Source organism: Drosophila guanche, unplaced genomic scaffold, assembly GCF_900245975.1.
Source record: "Drosophila guanche unplaced genomic scaffold, DGUA_6, whole genome shotgun sequence".
NCBI lineage: Eukaryota > Metazoa > Arthropoda > Insecta > Diptera > Drosophilidae > Drosophila > Drosophila guanche.
Genome location: NW_022995748.1, coordinates 3,078,131 through 3,090,732, shown reverse-complemented (window position 1 = coordinate 3,090,732; position 12,602 = coordinate 3,078,131). Strand labels below are relative to the sequence as shown.

Here is a 12,602-nt window from a genome sequence, read left to right as displayed (position 1 = left end):
TATTTCTTTGTTATTAAGATAGCTTAGTGGGATGGGGTGGGGGAAGAGGGGGAGCGAGAAATGGAACATTTATTTAAAGACTATGGTGTCCAGCATGGCTCCTAGGCACTGCACAATATTATTCTGCATGACCTTGTCAACCTTCTCCTCCAAATGCCGTTTGGGATCCTGCTTGCCAACGTTCTTGATCGCCAGCTGCTCCGGAGTCATTTTCTCTTCGTCTTCAAGGGACTGAAAGTGACAAAAAAAATGATATGAAAGTTGGTGCACACGCTGGTCACACGCCAAAACCAACCTTGTTGTAGTTCTTGGCCAGATCGAGCATCTCGGCGACAGTATCCTCGTTTATGGAGCAATGCTCGTTGTAGTCGGAAAGTGTCAGACCATCCTTCCAAGACTTTTTGTGCAAGTTCAAGAGCATCTTTTGTTCCAGCTCGTTCTTGCGATAGTTAATGCTAATTGAGTAATAGTGACGGTTAAGTCCGTGTATCAGTGCCTGCACGGAAGGCTTCTGCAAATGCCCAAGATTGGAGGTGGTCTGGCGAGGCTCCTGGCCCAGCACCAGCATATTTGGGTTTATTAGGCGGAAGGCGTCAATGACCACTTTGCCCTTTACGGACTGTATGGGATCGACGACAACGGCCACGGCGCGTTCGGAGAGCGCCTCGAAGGACTGCTGCGTATTGATGTCCACGCCGGACAGCCAGCAGCCAAATCCAGGATGCGAGTGATACCATCCCACAACCATCTCAGGGCGGCCCGTCTGTTTCAGCATGTCCAACATCTTGGCCTGGAAAACGGGATCCACAGCCTCCACGGACACTCCCGTGCCAGTCTGTGGCATGGCAAACACATCAATGACCTGCACAGTGTAGTCATCCACGAACTCTCCCAGCATCAGACCCATCACTTCCATTGGGACACCAGCTCGACCGTGCTTCAGCATTTTCAACAGCGCCAACGAGGAGATGTAGACCTGCTCTGCGGTGTCCACGACAGGGGCATCTGTTGGTGGAGCGGCTTGTGGCATAGCGCCACCGAGACGAAGCAAACGGTCCATAATACGGCTGTCGATGCGACAGTATATGAGTGTAACAATAGTTTATTCACAATGATTCACGCCGCTTACCTTTAAAGTTGGAGGATAATGTATATGTAGAAGGTAACTTTAAGTTACTTTTGTGTGAAATTTGCAAAAAAACACAAAGTTTTGTAAAAATGCAAGTAATAGTAACAGTGTGACCGCGGAATTATCAATAAAATATACCGACAGACCCTCGGAAATATACCGAATTAAACCTTCTCATTTCAAAAATATACCGTAAATATACCGTAGTCTTGAATCATATTCCTCGATTTTGATGTTTTATTTAATATTACTTGCTAGATATGCTTCTAAGCACTGAATATATAATTTGTTTCGTTTGAGGAATCAATATTCTACAATACTGACTCCTTTTTAAAAGATGTGGTGGAAGCAACACACATTTGCTACACATCATTTCTTTGCACCATTTATTTAACGTCACTATGGTCGGTATTTTGTGGCATTTTTATAGAAATGTTTTCGTTAAAAAGGTGATATTCTTTCATATGTCTCCCAAACCATCTAAAAATACGAGAGAATTGGTTCATTCACGGCTAACCTGTATATTTTGCACTGAAGCCAACTCAAAATGCTTTATCGGTGGCAATCCAAACATTTAAAACAGAAAGTGACAGAAAAGTGAGTGCCACTTGAGTGGTTCGATGTACCGCAAGACCAAACAATTCAAAATGTATGCACCATCGCCTGCTGCCCGTCAAATGCCATGAGAAATACTCATAGCAGCTTCATCAGGTCGCCGGCAAAACAATGCATTGCCGTCTTTATTGTGCCACTTAATTGCACAAAACATTTTGATTTTCCGTTGCCTTTCACCCAGGCCGAGCCCCATTCATGGTGCCCTCCCAGACGCCCGAAAATTCGTTTAAAATGCCATCAACGGGCGGCAAAGTCAAAGGTGGCCGCAGATCAGACACCGGCACAGCCTCAGACCGGCTGCAGGTTTGCTTTATGATTGCAACATTTGCTACTCCATTTTCCGTCTCGCTTTGGTAATTGAACAATAGCTTTTCCACCTGCCGACAGCATTTCCATTTGCCTCTGAGCTCGTCTGCTCCGTGGTGGCTTTTCAGTTGCATTTTGTCGCTCGCCCTCAGCACGCGGATTGTTTACATTTTGAGTTGGTTTTACTTAGCCAACAGTTCAGAGTTTTCATTTAAAAGTTGCTAAAATTCTGTGTAACCATTTGTATGTAAATTGCGTGTAAATATTTCAGTTTCAAGCGAATCGAGTTACTAATGTTACATTTTCTGCTCCCTGGCAATTTTTAGCTGAGTTGTTATTTCGTTTTTCGTGGATGATTTCGTTGGTGTTTTCTTATCAGAATCGTAACACGGCCGCAAATTGTTTTTGTTGATAAGTGAGCGGCATAGAGAACTACGGGTAGGTAGTCGGGAGCTTTTTAGAGGCAATATCTCTGGAGCGAAACGTGACATATGATTACAGTTGAGCTTCCATAGAACAAACCGGGTCTATGCTAGGGACACGATGAATTCAAAACGCCACAGAGAATAATCGCGATATTGAAATAAGATTTTGAAAGTTTACTGAAAAAATTAAGTGTATTTTTCAAGTAAAAATACATTTTGCCATTGCCACTAATCAAAAGAAAGAAACCCACACAGTTTATCATTCAATAAATAACTTCACATCTGACAACTGAAACGCTATCGTTGACCTTGTCGACGTAAAAGTAATAATCCAGTTCAAAGAAATGCTGTTAAATGCATTCAATCTCATTAATGGCATACCACTACAAAAGACGTGCAAAAAGAAAAACAAAAACTGAAACAAATTGAAGCTGAAAAAAATGAAAGAAAAAACACGTTTGTTCAGCTGTGTAATTGACCTTTTATGGCCCCAGAAAACCCAAAACTCCAAAAACAGAAGAGTTGCCTTTGGGCTGTCTCCACACTTGTCTTGGTTGTTGCTGTTTGCTATGTTTAAAAGAAATGAGCGGAAATACTTAACAATGATAGTCGCCCTAAGAGCCGGAGAAGGAGAAAGACAGACTCAGAGGAGAGGCAATAATAAGGGTCAACTGGTTAAAACAATTGTTTGGTTTTTGTAAACTGTTAAAATGTGTAGAGAGAAGAGTTTGGAGGTTAAATGGAAACTTCGGGGATCATTGTAAATACCTTATTTGAAAGAAATAATTAATATGAGTTGAATCGAAAAATAACATTAAGTCATTATCGTAGATAAGAAGATATTGGGCTTCAATGGGATTTTGGGTCGGACAAGGGTGTAGTCATAAAAGTAAGAGATCGACTTTGACTGTTGCCATCACTGGGAGCTATAATCTATATGAGTACACACATACATATAAGTTTCAAACACAAAATAAGTGTCAAATGTGTGCGCAACTGTTTCAGCCGAGAGGCCGACTCGAAAGCTCAGGTTGTTTGGTGTAACTAGAACCGTGGCACACCAGACCCAGCCGGACAACCACAGCCGCAAAAGTGAAAAAGATCTTCAACACAAATTTCGCAATAACTTCCAGAAAATAAATGAATTAATAGCAAGATGGGAGCGACGAACTTCATATACCCTTACCCCTTGTGTGCATTACAAACATCACAACAAAACTTGAGGACTCTGTGTGGAAGGGGACTGAAACCGAAACCGATAAAAACTGAGAGTTGCATGTCTGGGAAACTGCTTTAGTTTCACTTTTCATTTTGGATCTGCCCAGCAAATCAGTGCAATTGCTGGATGGATAGGCTAGGAAGGTGCATAGAAAGGGGTACATAATAATGAATTGTTCGCTGAAGAAAGTTTTAATTAGCTGCCGAGCATTTAAGATAATGAAGTCGTTTATGTGAAGCATTCAATTATAAAATTGCTCAATTTTCGAAAGTGCAACCAATCAGTGGGAAGGGGAATTATAATATAAGCTCGATTTGCATTCAGTTTATTTTTGCATTTCACTTTCAGATGATGACGACACTACTGTACACGGAGACGTCATCGCCAGCCTCCGAGCAACGCGAGCCGGAGGATGAGGACTCCAACTCGACATCTACCACCCCTACACGAATTCCCCATCCCGCGGCCAGCGAGGCGGTTTCATTCCGCCGTTCCGCTTCCCTGCGCCTGCGCGGAACCAAAGAGCAGCTTGGCGCGGATTCCGTGCGACCTGCCGGCGGAGGTGGATTCAGTACGCGCGCCAAGCTCGGAGCCTATCCATCTTCCACGTTCGGTTCGCGCTCTGGTCCCATCCACTTGAGGCGTAATCGCAGCTGGAGCAATTTAGGCCACAAAACGTCGTCCAAGCAGGAAGCGGATGCAGTCCATGCATTATGCAGCGCAACCCAGTGCCTGTCTCTAGCCCCGGAGGAGTCCGCTGACCTACCGGACGGCTTGGAAATGGCCAACAACATGACCAGCAGCAGCAGCAGTAGCAGGCCCCGTAATATGGTAAGTTGTGGGCGGTTCGGTTTAATATTGATTTTCGCTTGCCGCTGCTGACCTATGAACCGTACATCGAACCTCCCTCGCGAGGACGGTGTAACACGCACTCGTAGTACAAAGTACAATGGAAATTACGAAACTTGCTGACTGAAGCGGCGCTTTGATAATGGAAACTTTTCCATATATACAACAACAAAGAAAATATAGAGAAAGGACGTTCTCTGACGCCCAATTTATGAGCACTGAGAGCGGAACATTTAGAGACAGGGAAAGAATGGTCAAGTACATTAGGTAGCTTTCCTTTCCTCTTTTCCAATTGTTATCAGAACTTAATACTGACTAAGACCAAGCTTTATCTTTCTTTGGTCTTGAAAGTGGATTGGCTCCCATTCTATGCAAACGAAAGTTTGTTTGATTCTGTGCTGTTTACAGAAGCAACCAATTACAATTCCAATTTGACACTTTGGCAATGTCGTGCAGCTTACAGTTTGAGAGCCAGTGCGCCACCCGTCTCACTTCTCCGGCAATTCATAGCGCAAGCAAAAGAAGAAACCAAAAATGCACACTTACCCCTCAAGCTGGGTTTGCGTAATTCTTAAGGGGAAGGGAGTGAAATGCAAACAAACAGTGAACCCATCTCACCACAGCACACCTTTAAGGTGGTGGCGGGCATATGTTTCGTTTCCACTTCCGCGGCTCTGTTCCGTTTGCCAAAGTGTACCAAAGGAAACAGCTGATGCTCTGTGGTTTGTTTGTGTTTGCTCTTGTGCTGCTTTTGCTGCGGGGGTTGGGCCAGGGAAATGCAAGTGCGCAGCCCCACTCTCTTTCTCTCTCTCTCTCCCCCGTCTTCCACTTTTAAGCGACTGGTGCTGCTGCTTCCCAGGGTTGTTGTTGCTGCTGCTTGCTTTGCTGCTTCTTTTCGGTGTCTTCTTCGTCTGCTTTTCGTGTTCCCCTTTTGCCATGTGCCCAACTGATTTGCGTTTCAGTTCATTTTTTCGACCGAACGCGTGCACAAGATTCTCGGTTGGCAGAGCTCCCTCTCTCTCACAGGCCCTCCCCTCGGCCCTGTTACTGCATAAAGTTTAAACATTTACAACGCGTGCAAGTGAGGCCTTCAGGTTATTGCTACCGAAGAACCAATGAGCCCCACAGTACAGTGAAAACCTCTTTAATTGAAGGCATCGGCAATTCATAAGCGTCTCGGCCATGGCTTATAAATGGTAATTACCTGCATGGAGGCTCTCTGTATCATTTTAGCAATAATTAGTGTGGCAGTTCGTTGGCCCTTTGGCTTCATGCATAAATAATTTCTATTGATTTGACCCTTAATTATGTGTGTGTGTGAAAAGGAATTACCTAGTCATGGTGATCAAATGGTGCCAAGTTGAATATTAATTGAAATCTCTACTAGGAGAGGATGCTGGTTCTCTTTCAGCAGTCTCAAAATAAAGAAGAACAAGCACTTTATTTATTTTTGTAGTGAAATCTCCGCCACAGCATAGGAAATGGGAAATGTATACATGTTTCAATAGAGCTCAAAGGAAAAAGTGCACTTCAGAAAGTTCCTCCCTCCTTGCTGACCCTGAAAAGTATGCCAAGCTTTTGAGTCCTTTTGTATTGCACCTAAAACATTGCCAAATCATATTCCTGCAGTTTACAAACTACATTCAGAGAAAAAAATCATCAATGCAAAGGAACTTATAAAAAAGTTACATTTGCACAAGTTGTAGGGATTAAAGGACTTTGAAGGACTCTAGCTGGAGTCCTGCTTTAGTTTTTTCTCTCAGTGTAACCGAATAGTGATTGTCAGCACGTGACCAGAACAGTTGGACTTGGCTGACTGCCAAAGCCAAGTGGGCCAGAATGTCCATTACATAGCACAGTCCTGGCACTCACCTGCATTGTCAAGCCGCTCCATTTCCAACGCCCTCTCGGTTTCCATCAAAGTCATTGATTTTTCATAGTCGGCAGCTTAATTGAAGTCACCTGGGCTCCGTATAGGGTAAGCTAGATGCTTGGACGTGACTGTGGAAAGGTTTTAAATTTATATTAAGTAGAAGACCCGACTCGAGTGCGTAATGTAACCGCTTCTGGCTGGAGGCTTGTTATGACATGCCCACAAACAACACCCGTATGTTAGCCCATTGCACCGACCTCAGTCTCTTTATTTCTCTTTTAGTCTTGCTTAAACTACTGTGTAGCCGTGCGTAAAGAGTTTCTGAAATGTTTCCCAGAACTAGAGCCACTAAATGGAGCAAAAAACTCATTAATGGTTGGGTAATATATGTAGGTACACGCATAAGCCTAGTACGTGCTTAAGTCCCCTCCCATTCTTTAACTAGATAGAGAAGAGAAAAGTTAAACTGATTTGTCAGATTCTTTTGCCCATTTCGTTTTGTATTCGAAATCGCTGTCACCGTCTCGATTTCAGTCAACCAATTGATGAGTTGTCCGCTCTGCGAGTGTTTAGCGTTGCAAGTGGGTCAGTGGTTCTTGAATCACTTTACATCGGGACAAACGAACAAATAATGCATAACAGGGTCAATGAACTTCCGGCTCTAATCGTTGGCAGCTTGTGTTTAAATGTGTTTTATATTCGTGAATCTATAGGGAAAAATCCTTTCGAAACTCTCCTTTGGTTAAGATAATTTGGGAAAGATTTGCCTTTGAGTTGTCACTTCAATGTCCTTCGTTCCTGTAGCTTTTGTAGGAGTTTATATTATTGTCTTCGGATGGCAAAGTTCTAACCAGTTAAGGCTTCCTCTTTTCTTAAATTCGAATCTTCATTAGCCAACAAAGCCATTTATAACTGAGAAGATACGAGTCTTTCTTTAGTCTCTTTTTGCCAAAGTGTTAAGAATTTAACGAGCTCAAGAAACTCACAGAAATAAATGCATTTTTGCATAATTTGTCAGTCCAAGTCGGTTAATCGGGCAACCGCGAATGAAGTAGTAGTCCGGCTAGGGCTCTGGGGCTTACTAGCTAGTTCCTAATGTTAAATACCCCCTTGGAGCTGGACTAATGAGCGGCTAATTGACCACAAAAATGCTGGTGGTCAGATGGAGGGACTCGGATGAAAGTAAGCAAAAAGCGAACACGGACAGAAAATACTTTGTTAAATGTCTGGCAACAAATTGGTTTTAGGGGCGTTGAAAATTTGAATTGGTTTCCATGTTTTTCTCTTTAATGTTGCAAAAATGAATGAAATCCATGCACGACTAAGCAGCAGCAGCAGCGCAACAAAATTAGAAAATAACTAGAGAAAAAAACTGAAGTAAAGGTAAAAGAAATAGTGTAAGAAAAAGTTGAGGCGATTGAGAAGGCAGCCACAGCATCGAGCTGCGGATTTGTGCGAAAGATCTCGGCCAGTCTAGTCCAGATCGGTCTTCATAGCTCAATCTATGCATCTGTCTTGCAGTCTCTGAAGTTGAACGGCGGCAGTGATAGCAGAAGTAGGACCAACACCAAGACGACGCCACTGAACACACCATCACCAGCTGGAGCGACAGTGGCACACAGCTGCATTCGCCAGGGGAACTGCATCAAGGCGGTGGCCGGCCAGGGCACTGGCACTGCATCCTCATCCAAGTTGTCGACGCTGCACGAGAGCAAGGTATCCCCAAAGACGCCACCAGTGACCCCGGACTCGCCCAGCACCTATCTGGATGATGATCTAGACTCGATGTACTCCTTTGCCACCACCACCTCGGGACGTTCCACCATGTCCTGCGAGCACCCCTATGTGGCCAGGTAGGTGTAGAGCCGCTTAATCGATCGCCTTCTAATCTCTGCTCTCTTTTAAGGAATGGCACCACTTTCAGTGGTCGCAAGATGAAGTATGTGGTGCACTGCTCCAACTACGCGGGGCAGGTGGGACCCGACTATCTGACGCCCACGCAGCGGGCCCAGCGGCAGGTGCGTCGCCTCAAGGAGCTGCTGTGCATAGCGCGCCAGGATCTGGAGCAGAAGGACTCTGAGATCTTGCGTCTCACACGTGAAGTGGTCGAACTGCGTCTGTTCAAGGCGTCTCTCAGTTCACCCGAGGAAAGATCCGCTTCGTCCGATGCGGTGACTGTGCGCGAAGCTGAGCTTAAGACCTCCCAGGACGTCTCGCCCATTGTGGATATGGTGGACGAGGGAAATGAGAAGTGCAGTCCCCGGCACCTGGTGCGCCACCAACAACAGCAATTGTCTGCTATGCAGATATCCGCTGAGATGCAAAGCTCGTATGCGGACTCGGGCCACTTCGAGGATCTCACCATGTCCTCAGTCCACTCCAAGGACTCTCAGACCCAGAGTGAGGTCTGTGGCACGGCCACGCCCGATGCGGAGCCAGAGGCCGCCTGTGGAGGCGAGGATGCGGCCAGCAGTCTCGAAAACTATGAGATGCAGCGGCAGGAGCTGATTCGCATGTACGAGCACCGGATCGAGGAGCTGATACGCAGCCAGGACGGAGCCACCAGCGACATGAAGCGCAGCCACAACGACAAGGTGGAGGCACTGCTGCAGAAGCTGGCCGAATGCAACACGCGGTACTCGGACATGGTGCCCGACTACGAGCAGGCGAAGCAGCGCATCCGTGAGCTCGAAAAGCAGCTGGAGGACCTGCAACGGAAGCTCGTCGAGCACGAAGACAAGCAGAACAAGATGTATCTGCACATGTACCAGCAGGGACAGGAATCAGAGCGCATCTCTCGCGCCGATCAGGTACAGTTGTGTCTGTTATTGCTGGCTGAAATCGTGTTTCATTCCAAACGTTCCGTTTCAGGCACTCGAACTGGCGCAGAGGCAACCGGAGAGCAAGGTGTCGATCAGCGAACTGCTGCACCAGCTGCAGAGCACCCAGGACGAATTGGAGAACATACGCGTAAGATTCTTCAATATATTCCTCATCCTATTTTCGGTTTTGTTTTGTGTGTTGCATTTTGTTGCATCGTGAGAGCCGCCACAACACCACAACACATCAAAAACAGCATTCGCTTCTACACATCTACTCCACATCTGTATGTCTGTGTGCGCATTCGGTTGGGGCGTGGCACTTCAATTTGGCGCTTTGCCTGGCTGTAAAAGCTGCAACTAATTGAAATGTCCGCCAATCGATTAGGCAACTAACAAATTAAGCAACACTTTCGATTGATTTCGTTTATTAGGCATTAAGTACCATTTTCATAATTAATTAATTATTATCCACAACACGTTTAATCACACTACATTAAAAGCAACGTTTATTTTCAATGCGTTTGTTTTGTTTCATTTACATTCCGTTGCGAGTTCAAGTATCGTAGAATAAGTACAGTCACGTACAGTAGATCGGAGTGGAGAACATACTCGTAAAGTGCATGGCAGTAAAAAGTACAGTTAACCGTTCGTTTCTTTTATTACATTTAAAGTCCAAATCGTTCCTATTGAAGGTCCAAAAAAATGTATCCCTTTATGTAGTTTTCCATTACTAAATTATTAACTTTGTTTTTATCCTTACAAGAAAAATCCTTGAAATTCTAAAAATTTTGTCATATATGTAACCATAAACAAAAACAAAACCCAAACTATTTTTGTAGGCATCAGAGTGTAGAATGAGGGAGTGCGGCAGTAATCAAGCTCTCCTTACGGCAAAGGAGGCGATTTCTTTGTGGGTTCTTGGCGCGCGTAAGGTTTGTAATAACAACAACAACAACAAAAACAAATTTTCCCTTCCCAAAACCCACGTACAGTCTACCCAACTAACAGTTGATTTTATTTTTGAAAAATTCCCTTAAAAAAATCGGTATTCTTGGTTGCAATTTATGATTTACTCAAGCACATTGGCTATATCGAACATTGGGTTTTATCATCCACAAAATCCTTCCATCCAAAAACGTCTCGAGACTAACCAAAATTCATTCGTCAACATCTGCGCCGTCATTACTGGGCACGGGTAAGGTTTTTGGGTTCGTAAATTTGTATCCAAGGGAACAATTTGATAATTTTAATAAACGATTTGCTTTGTAAGTAAATTTCCAAACAAATCAACTAGAGGTATGTTCAACACCATTAATAAATACATCATGACACACATGGCTAGATGACATTTTCTATAACAGAACAAACACACAAAAATAAAGAAATTCTCTAAACTAGCTCCATTTAGCATGTGGTCCATCCAATGTTTTCTCTCCAGTAATCTCGTTAAACCAGTAAACGAAACTACATATAATTCCCAATTAAACTTTTGCCCAAAGGACACATTATCCTCTCAACTTTATTCAGTGTTACAAACATACATAACATAACCTAAATGTTCATATGGCATAGCACCATCAACGATTAACTAACGAAATTAACCAATTGTAAATACATTTCTTCTTACCTTACCTTAAACACAATCTGATCAACATCAAACTTATTTCAACTTCTTCTTGCACTCTTTTTTTCTGACTAACCCAACCTATCCGAAACATGAAAAACGAAACCAAACATACACAGACCATTTATCGACGCTTGCTGGAGGCACAGAAGAATCGCACCCATGTGGACCCGGAGGTCACTCTGCAGTTCCTGAAGAGCGCCATCTTCTACTTCCTCACGGACAAGGAGAACTCGCAGGGCCACCTGCAGGCCATAGAGAGCATACTCGAGTTTACCGACGAGGAGAAGCAGAAGATCGGACTGGCACGTCTGGCCTGAGCACTTTATATTATATTTATAGTAGAGATAACTGGCACGAGAAAGTCTGTTAAACGATGTTTACACTTTTAGTCCACGGCTAAAATCTCATTGTTTTGTTTCGATTGGTTAGCGAATTTATTTGCAATTTTATTTATTCAACTGAATAATTTTGTTAAATTAAGGGATCCAACAGCATATTCCGTGTGGAAACGATTTAATATTTGTCCCATAAGTTAATTTTATTTATATGATTTCCAACATAACGATAAGGCATACGAAAACGTCCTTTATAAAAACAAGAAAACAGAAATGATGAAGAATATTATTTTACAAAATCTAGGTACTTTTTGTAGTTGTAGATAATCAAATGAGAGTAAGTACTAAACAATACCATATACTTGTGTAGTAGCTTTCGTCGTGTTTCTGCGGAATATTAATGGTAAATAAATGCAAAGTTGAAATTTTGATTTAATCCATGCAGGGTGGTAAAAATAGTCCTTTAGATATTATATCGTTCCAGATGAAGTTGCATTTTGCTGGTCCTTTGCTGGCGATTCTTCATCCACGCTGAGGGGATAAAACTGGGGCAACTTGGAACATGGCAAACCAAGATTACATTTAAAAATTATATATTTTTCCCGTTTTTTCTGATGAGACTATAAAATAAATAAATAATAAAATTAAAAAAAAAAACCAAACCCAGTCATTTTTATACCGGAACTGCTCCGTTTTCACACCATGGAAATGTGCATGAAACTGGGTAGCAATTTGCTATTTTCATTCTGTATTGATCCGATCTGATTCAGTTTACGGTTTCTTGTAAATTCAAAACTGTGGATGTCACAGATTTCGGATCTTTGCTGGCGGAAGGAAGCGTGGAAAAATTCTGAAGCAAACTTAATTTATTCTGAAATTTAGGGATATTTGTTTTGTGTTTCCCGTTTGATAATACATATACATACTTCGGGGCATTCAAACGTTTTTATTCAAGTCTTAATACATATGTATTAATTTTCTTCATTTTGGACAAAATAGGGTATGGCAATGTAGAATGTAGTTAGCAAGCCGGCTGATACATATGTACATACATACTTAGGTCAGCGGCCCACGAGTCTCTCCGATTTCTACATGGCTCCTCCGACATTAGCTCATATCTGAAACGCTAAAATGAGGAGACAAAGCTCCCTTGCTTCCAGATTTAAATGAAAAAATCAAATAAAAATTAGTTACAATTCAACAAAAGGGAGTATTTATAATAAACTTTATTGATTCTTCAATCGGATTAAACTATTGTATTAGAATCAAAATTCTTTGCAAGCTAGTCATATCAAATAGAACATCAAACACGAATAATATGATTTCAGACTGCGGTATATTTACGTAATATTTTGGTATAATTCGGTATATTTCAGAGGGTCTATCGGTATATTTGATCAAT

At 42.9% G+C, this 12,602-nt stretch overlaps 2 protein-coding genes across 5 annotated transcripts; one reads left to right on the top strand and one right to left on the bottom strand.

Moving 5' to 3' along the window:
• Positions 1-22: 22 nt before the first annotated feature.
• LOC117584680 (26S proteasome non-ATPase regulatory subunit 14) lies at positions 23-1,267 on the bottom strand. Its single transcript, XM_034273709.1, has 3 exons — positions 1,130-1,267; positions 296-1,067; positions 23-231 (listed from the first exon to the last, which is right to left on the bottom strand). Exons 2-3 carry the CDS (start codon positions 1,058-1,060, stop codon positions 70-72), a joined length of 927 nt encoding a protein of 308 aa, XP_034129600.1. The 5' UTR covers positions 1,061-1,067; positions 1,130-1,267; the 3' UTR covers positions 23-69.
• Positions 1,268-2,215: 948 nt separating this feature from the next.
• Positions 2,216-11,636, top strand: LOC117584261 (protein Hook homolog 1). Of its 4 annotated transcripts, none has more exons than XM_034273068.1 (7): positions 2,216-2,340; positions 4,041-4,525; positions 7,938-8,269; positions 8,323-9,226; positions 9,288-9,386; positions 10,078-10,170; positions 10,982-11,636. In XM_034273068.1, the coding sequence occupies exons 2-7, from the start codon at positions 4,043-4,045 to the stop codon at positions 11,180-11,182; spliced, it is 2,112 nt and encodes a 703-aa protein (XP_034128959.1). In that variant the 5' UTR covers positions 2,216-2,340; positions 4,041-4,042; the 3' UTR covers positions 11,183-11,636. The 4 variants fall into 4 exon arrangements, with proteins under 4 accessions (XP_034128959.1, XP_034128960.1, XP_034128961.1 ...); XM_034273069.1 differs by lacking the exon at positions 2,216-2,340 and adding an exon at positions 3,766-3,828 and having other exon boundaries at positions 4,043-4,525; XM_034273071.1 differs by lacking the exons at positions 2,216-2,340; positions 4,041-4,525 and adding an exon at positions 5,522-5,739.
• Positions 11,637-12,602: the final 966 nt, after the last annotated feature.

Excerpts from the sequence above, each read along its gene's own strand:
- LOC117584680 (XM_034273709.1), bottom strand. The coding sequence starts at position 1,060 with ATGGACCGTTTGCTTCGTCTCGGTGGCGCTATGCCACAAGCCGCTCCA. Across the intron at positions 232-295 it reads TGGCCAAGAACTACAACAAG|TCCCTTGAAGACGAAGAGAA; the intron begins GTTGGTTTTGGC and ends TGTCACTTTCAG.
- LOC117584261 (XM_034273068.1), top strand. The coding sequence starts at position 4,043 with ATGATGACGACACTACTGTACACGGAGACGTCATCGCCAGCCTCCGAG. Across the intron at positions 4,526-7,937 it reads GTAGCAGGCCCCGTAATATG|TCTCTGAAGTTGAACGGCGG; the intron begins GTAAGTTGTGGG and ends TCTGTCTTGCAG. Across the intron at positions 8,270-8,322 it reads GAGCACCCCTATGTGGCCAG|GAATGGCACCACTTTCAGTG; the intron begins GTAGGTGTAGAG and ends CTCTCTTTTAAG.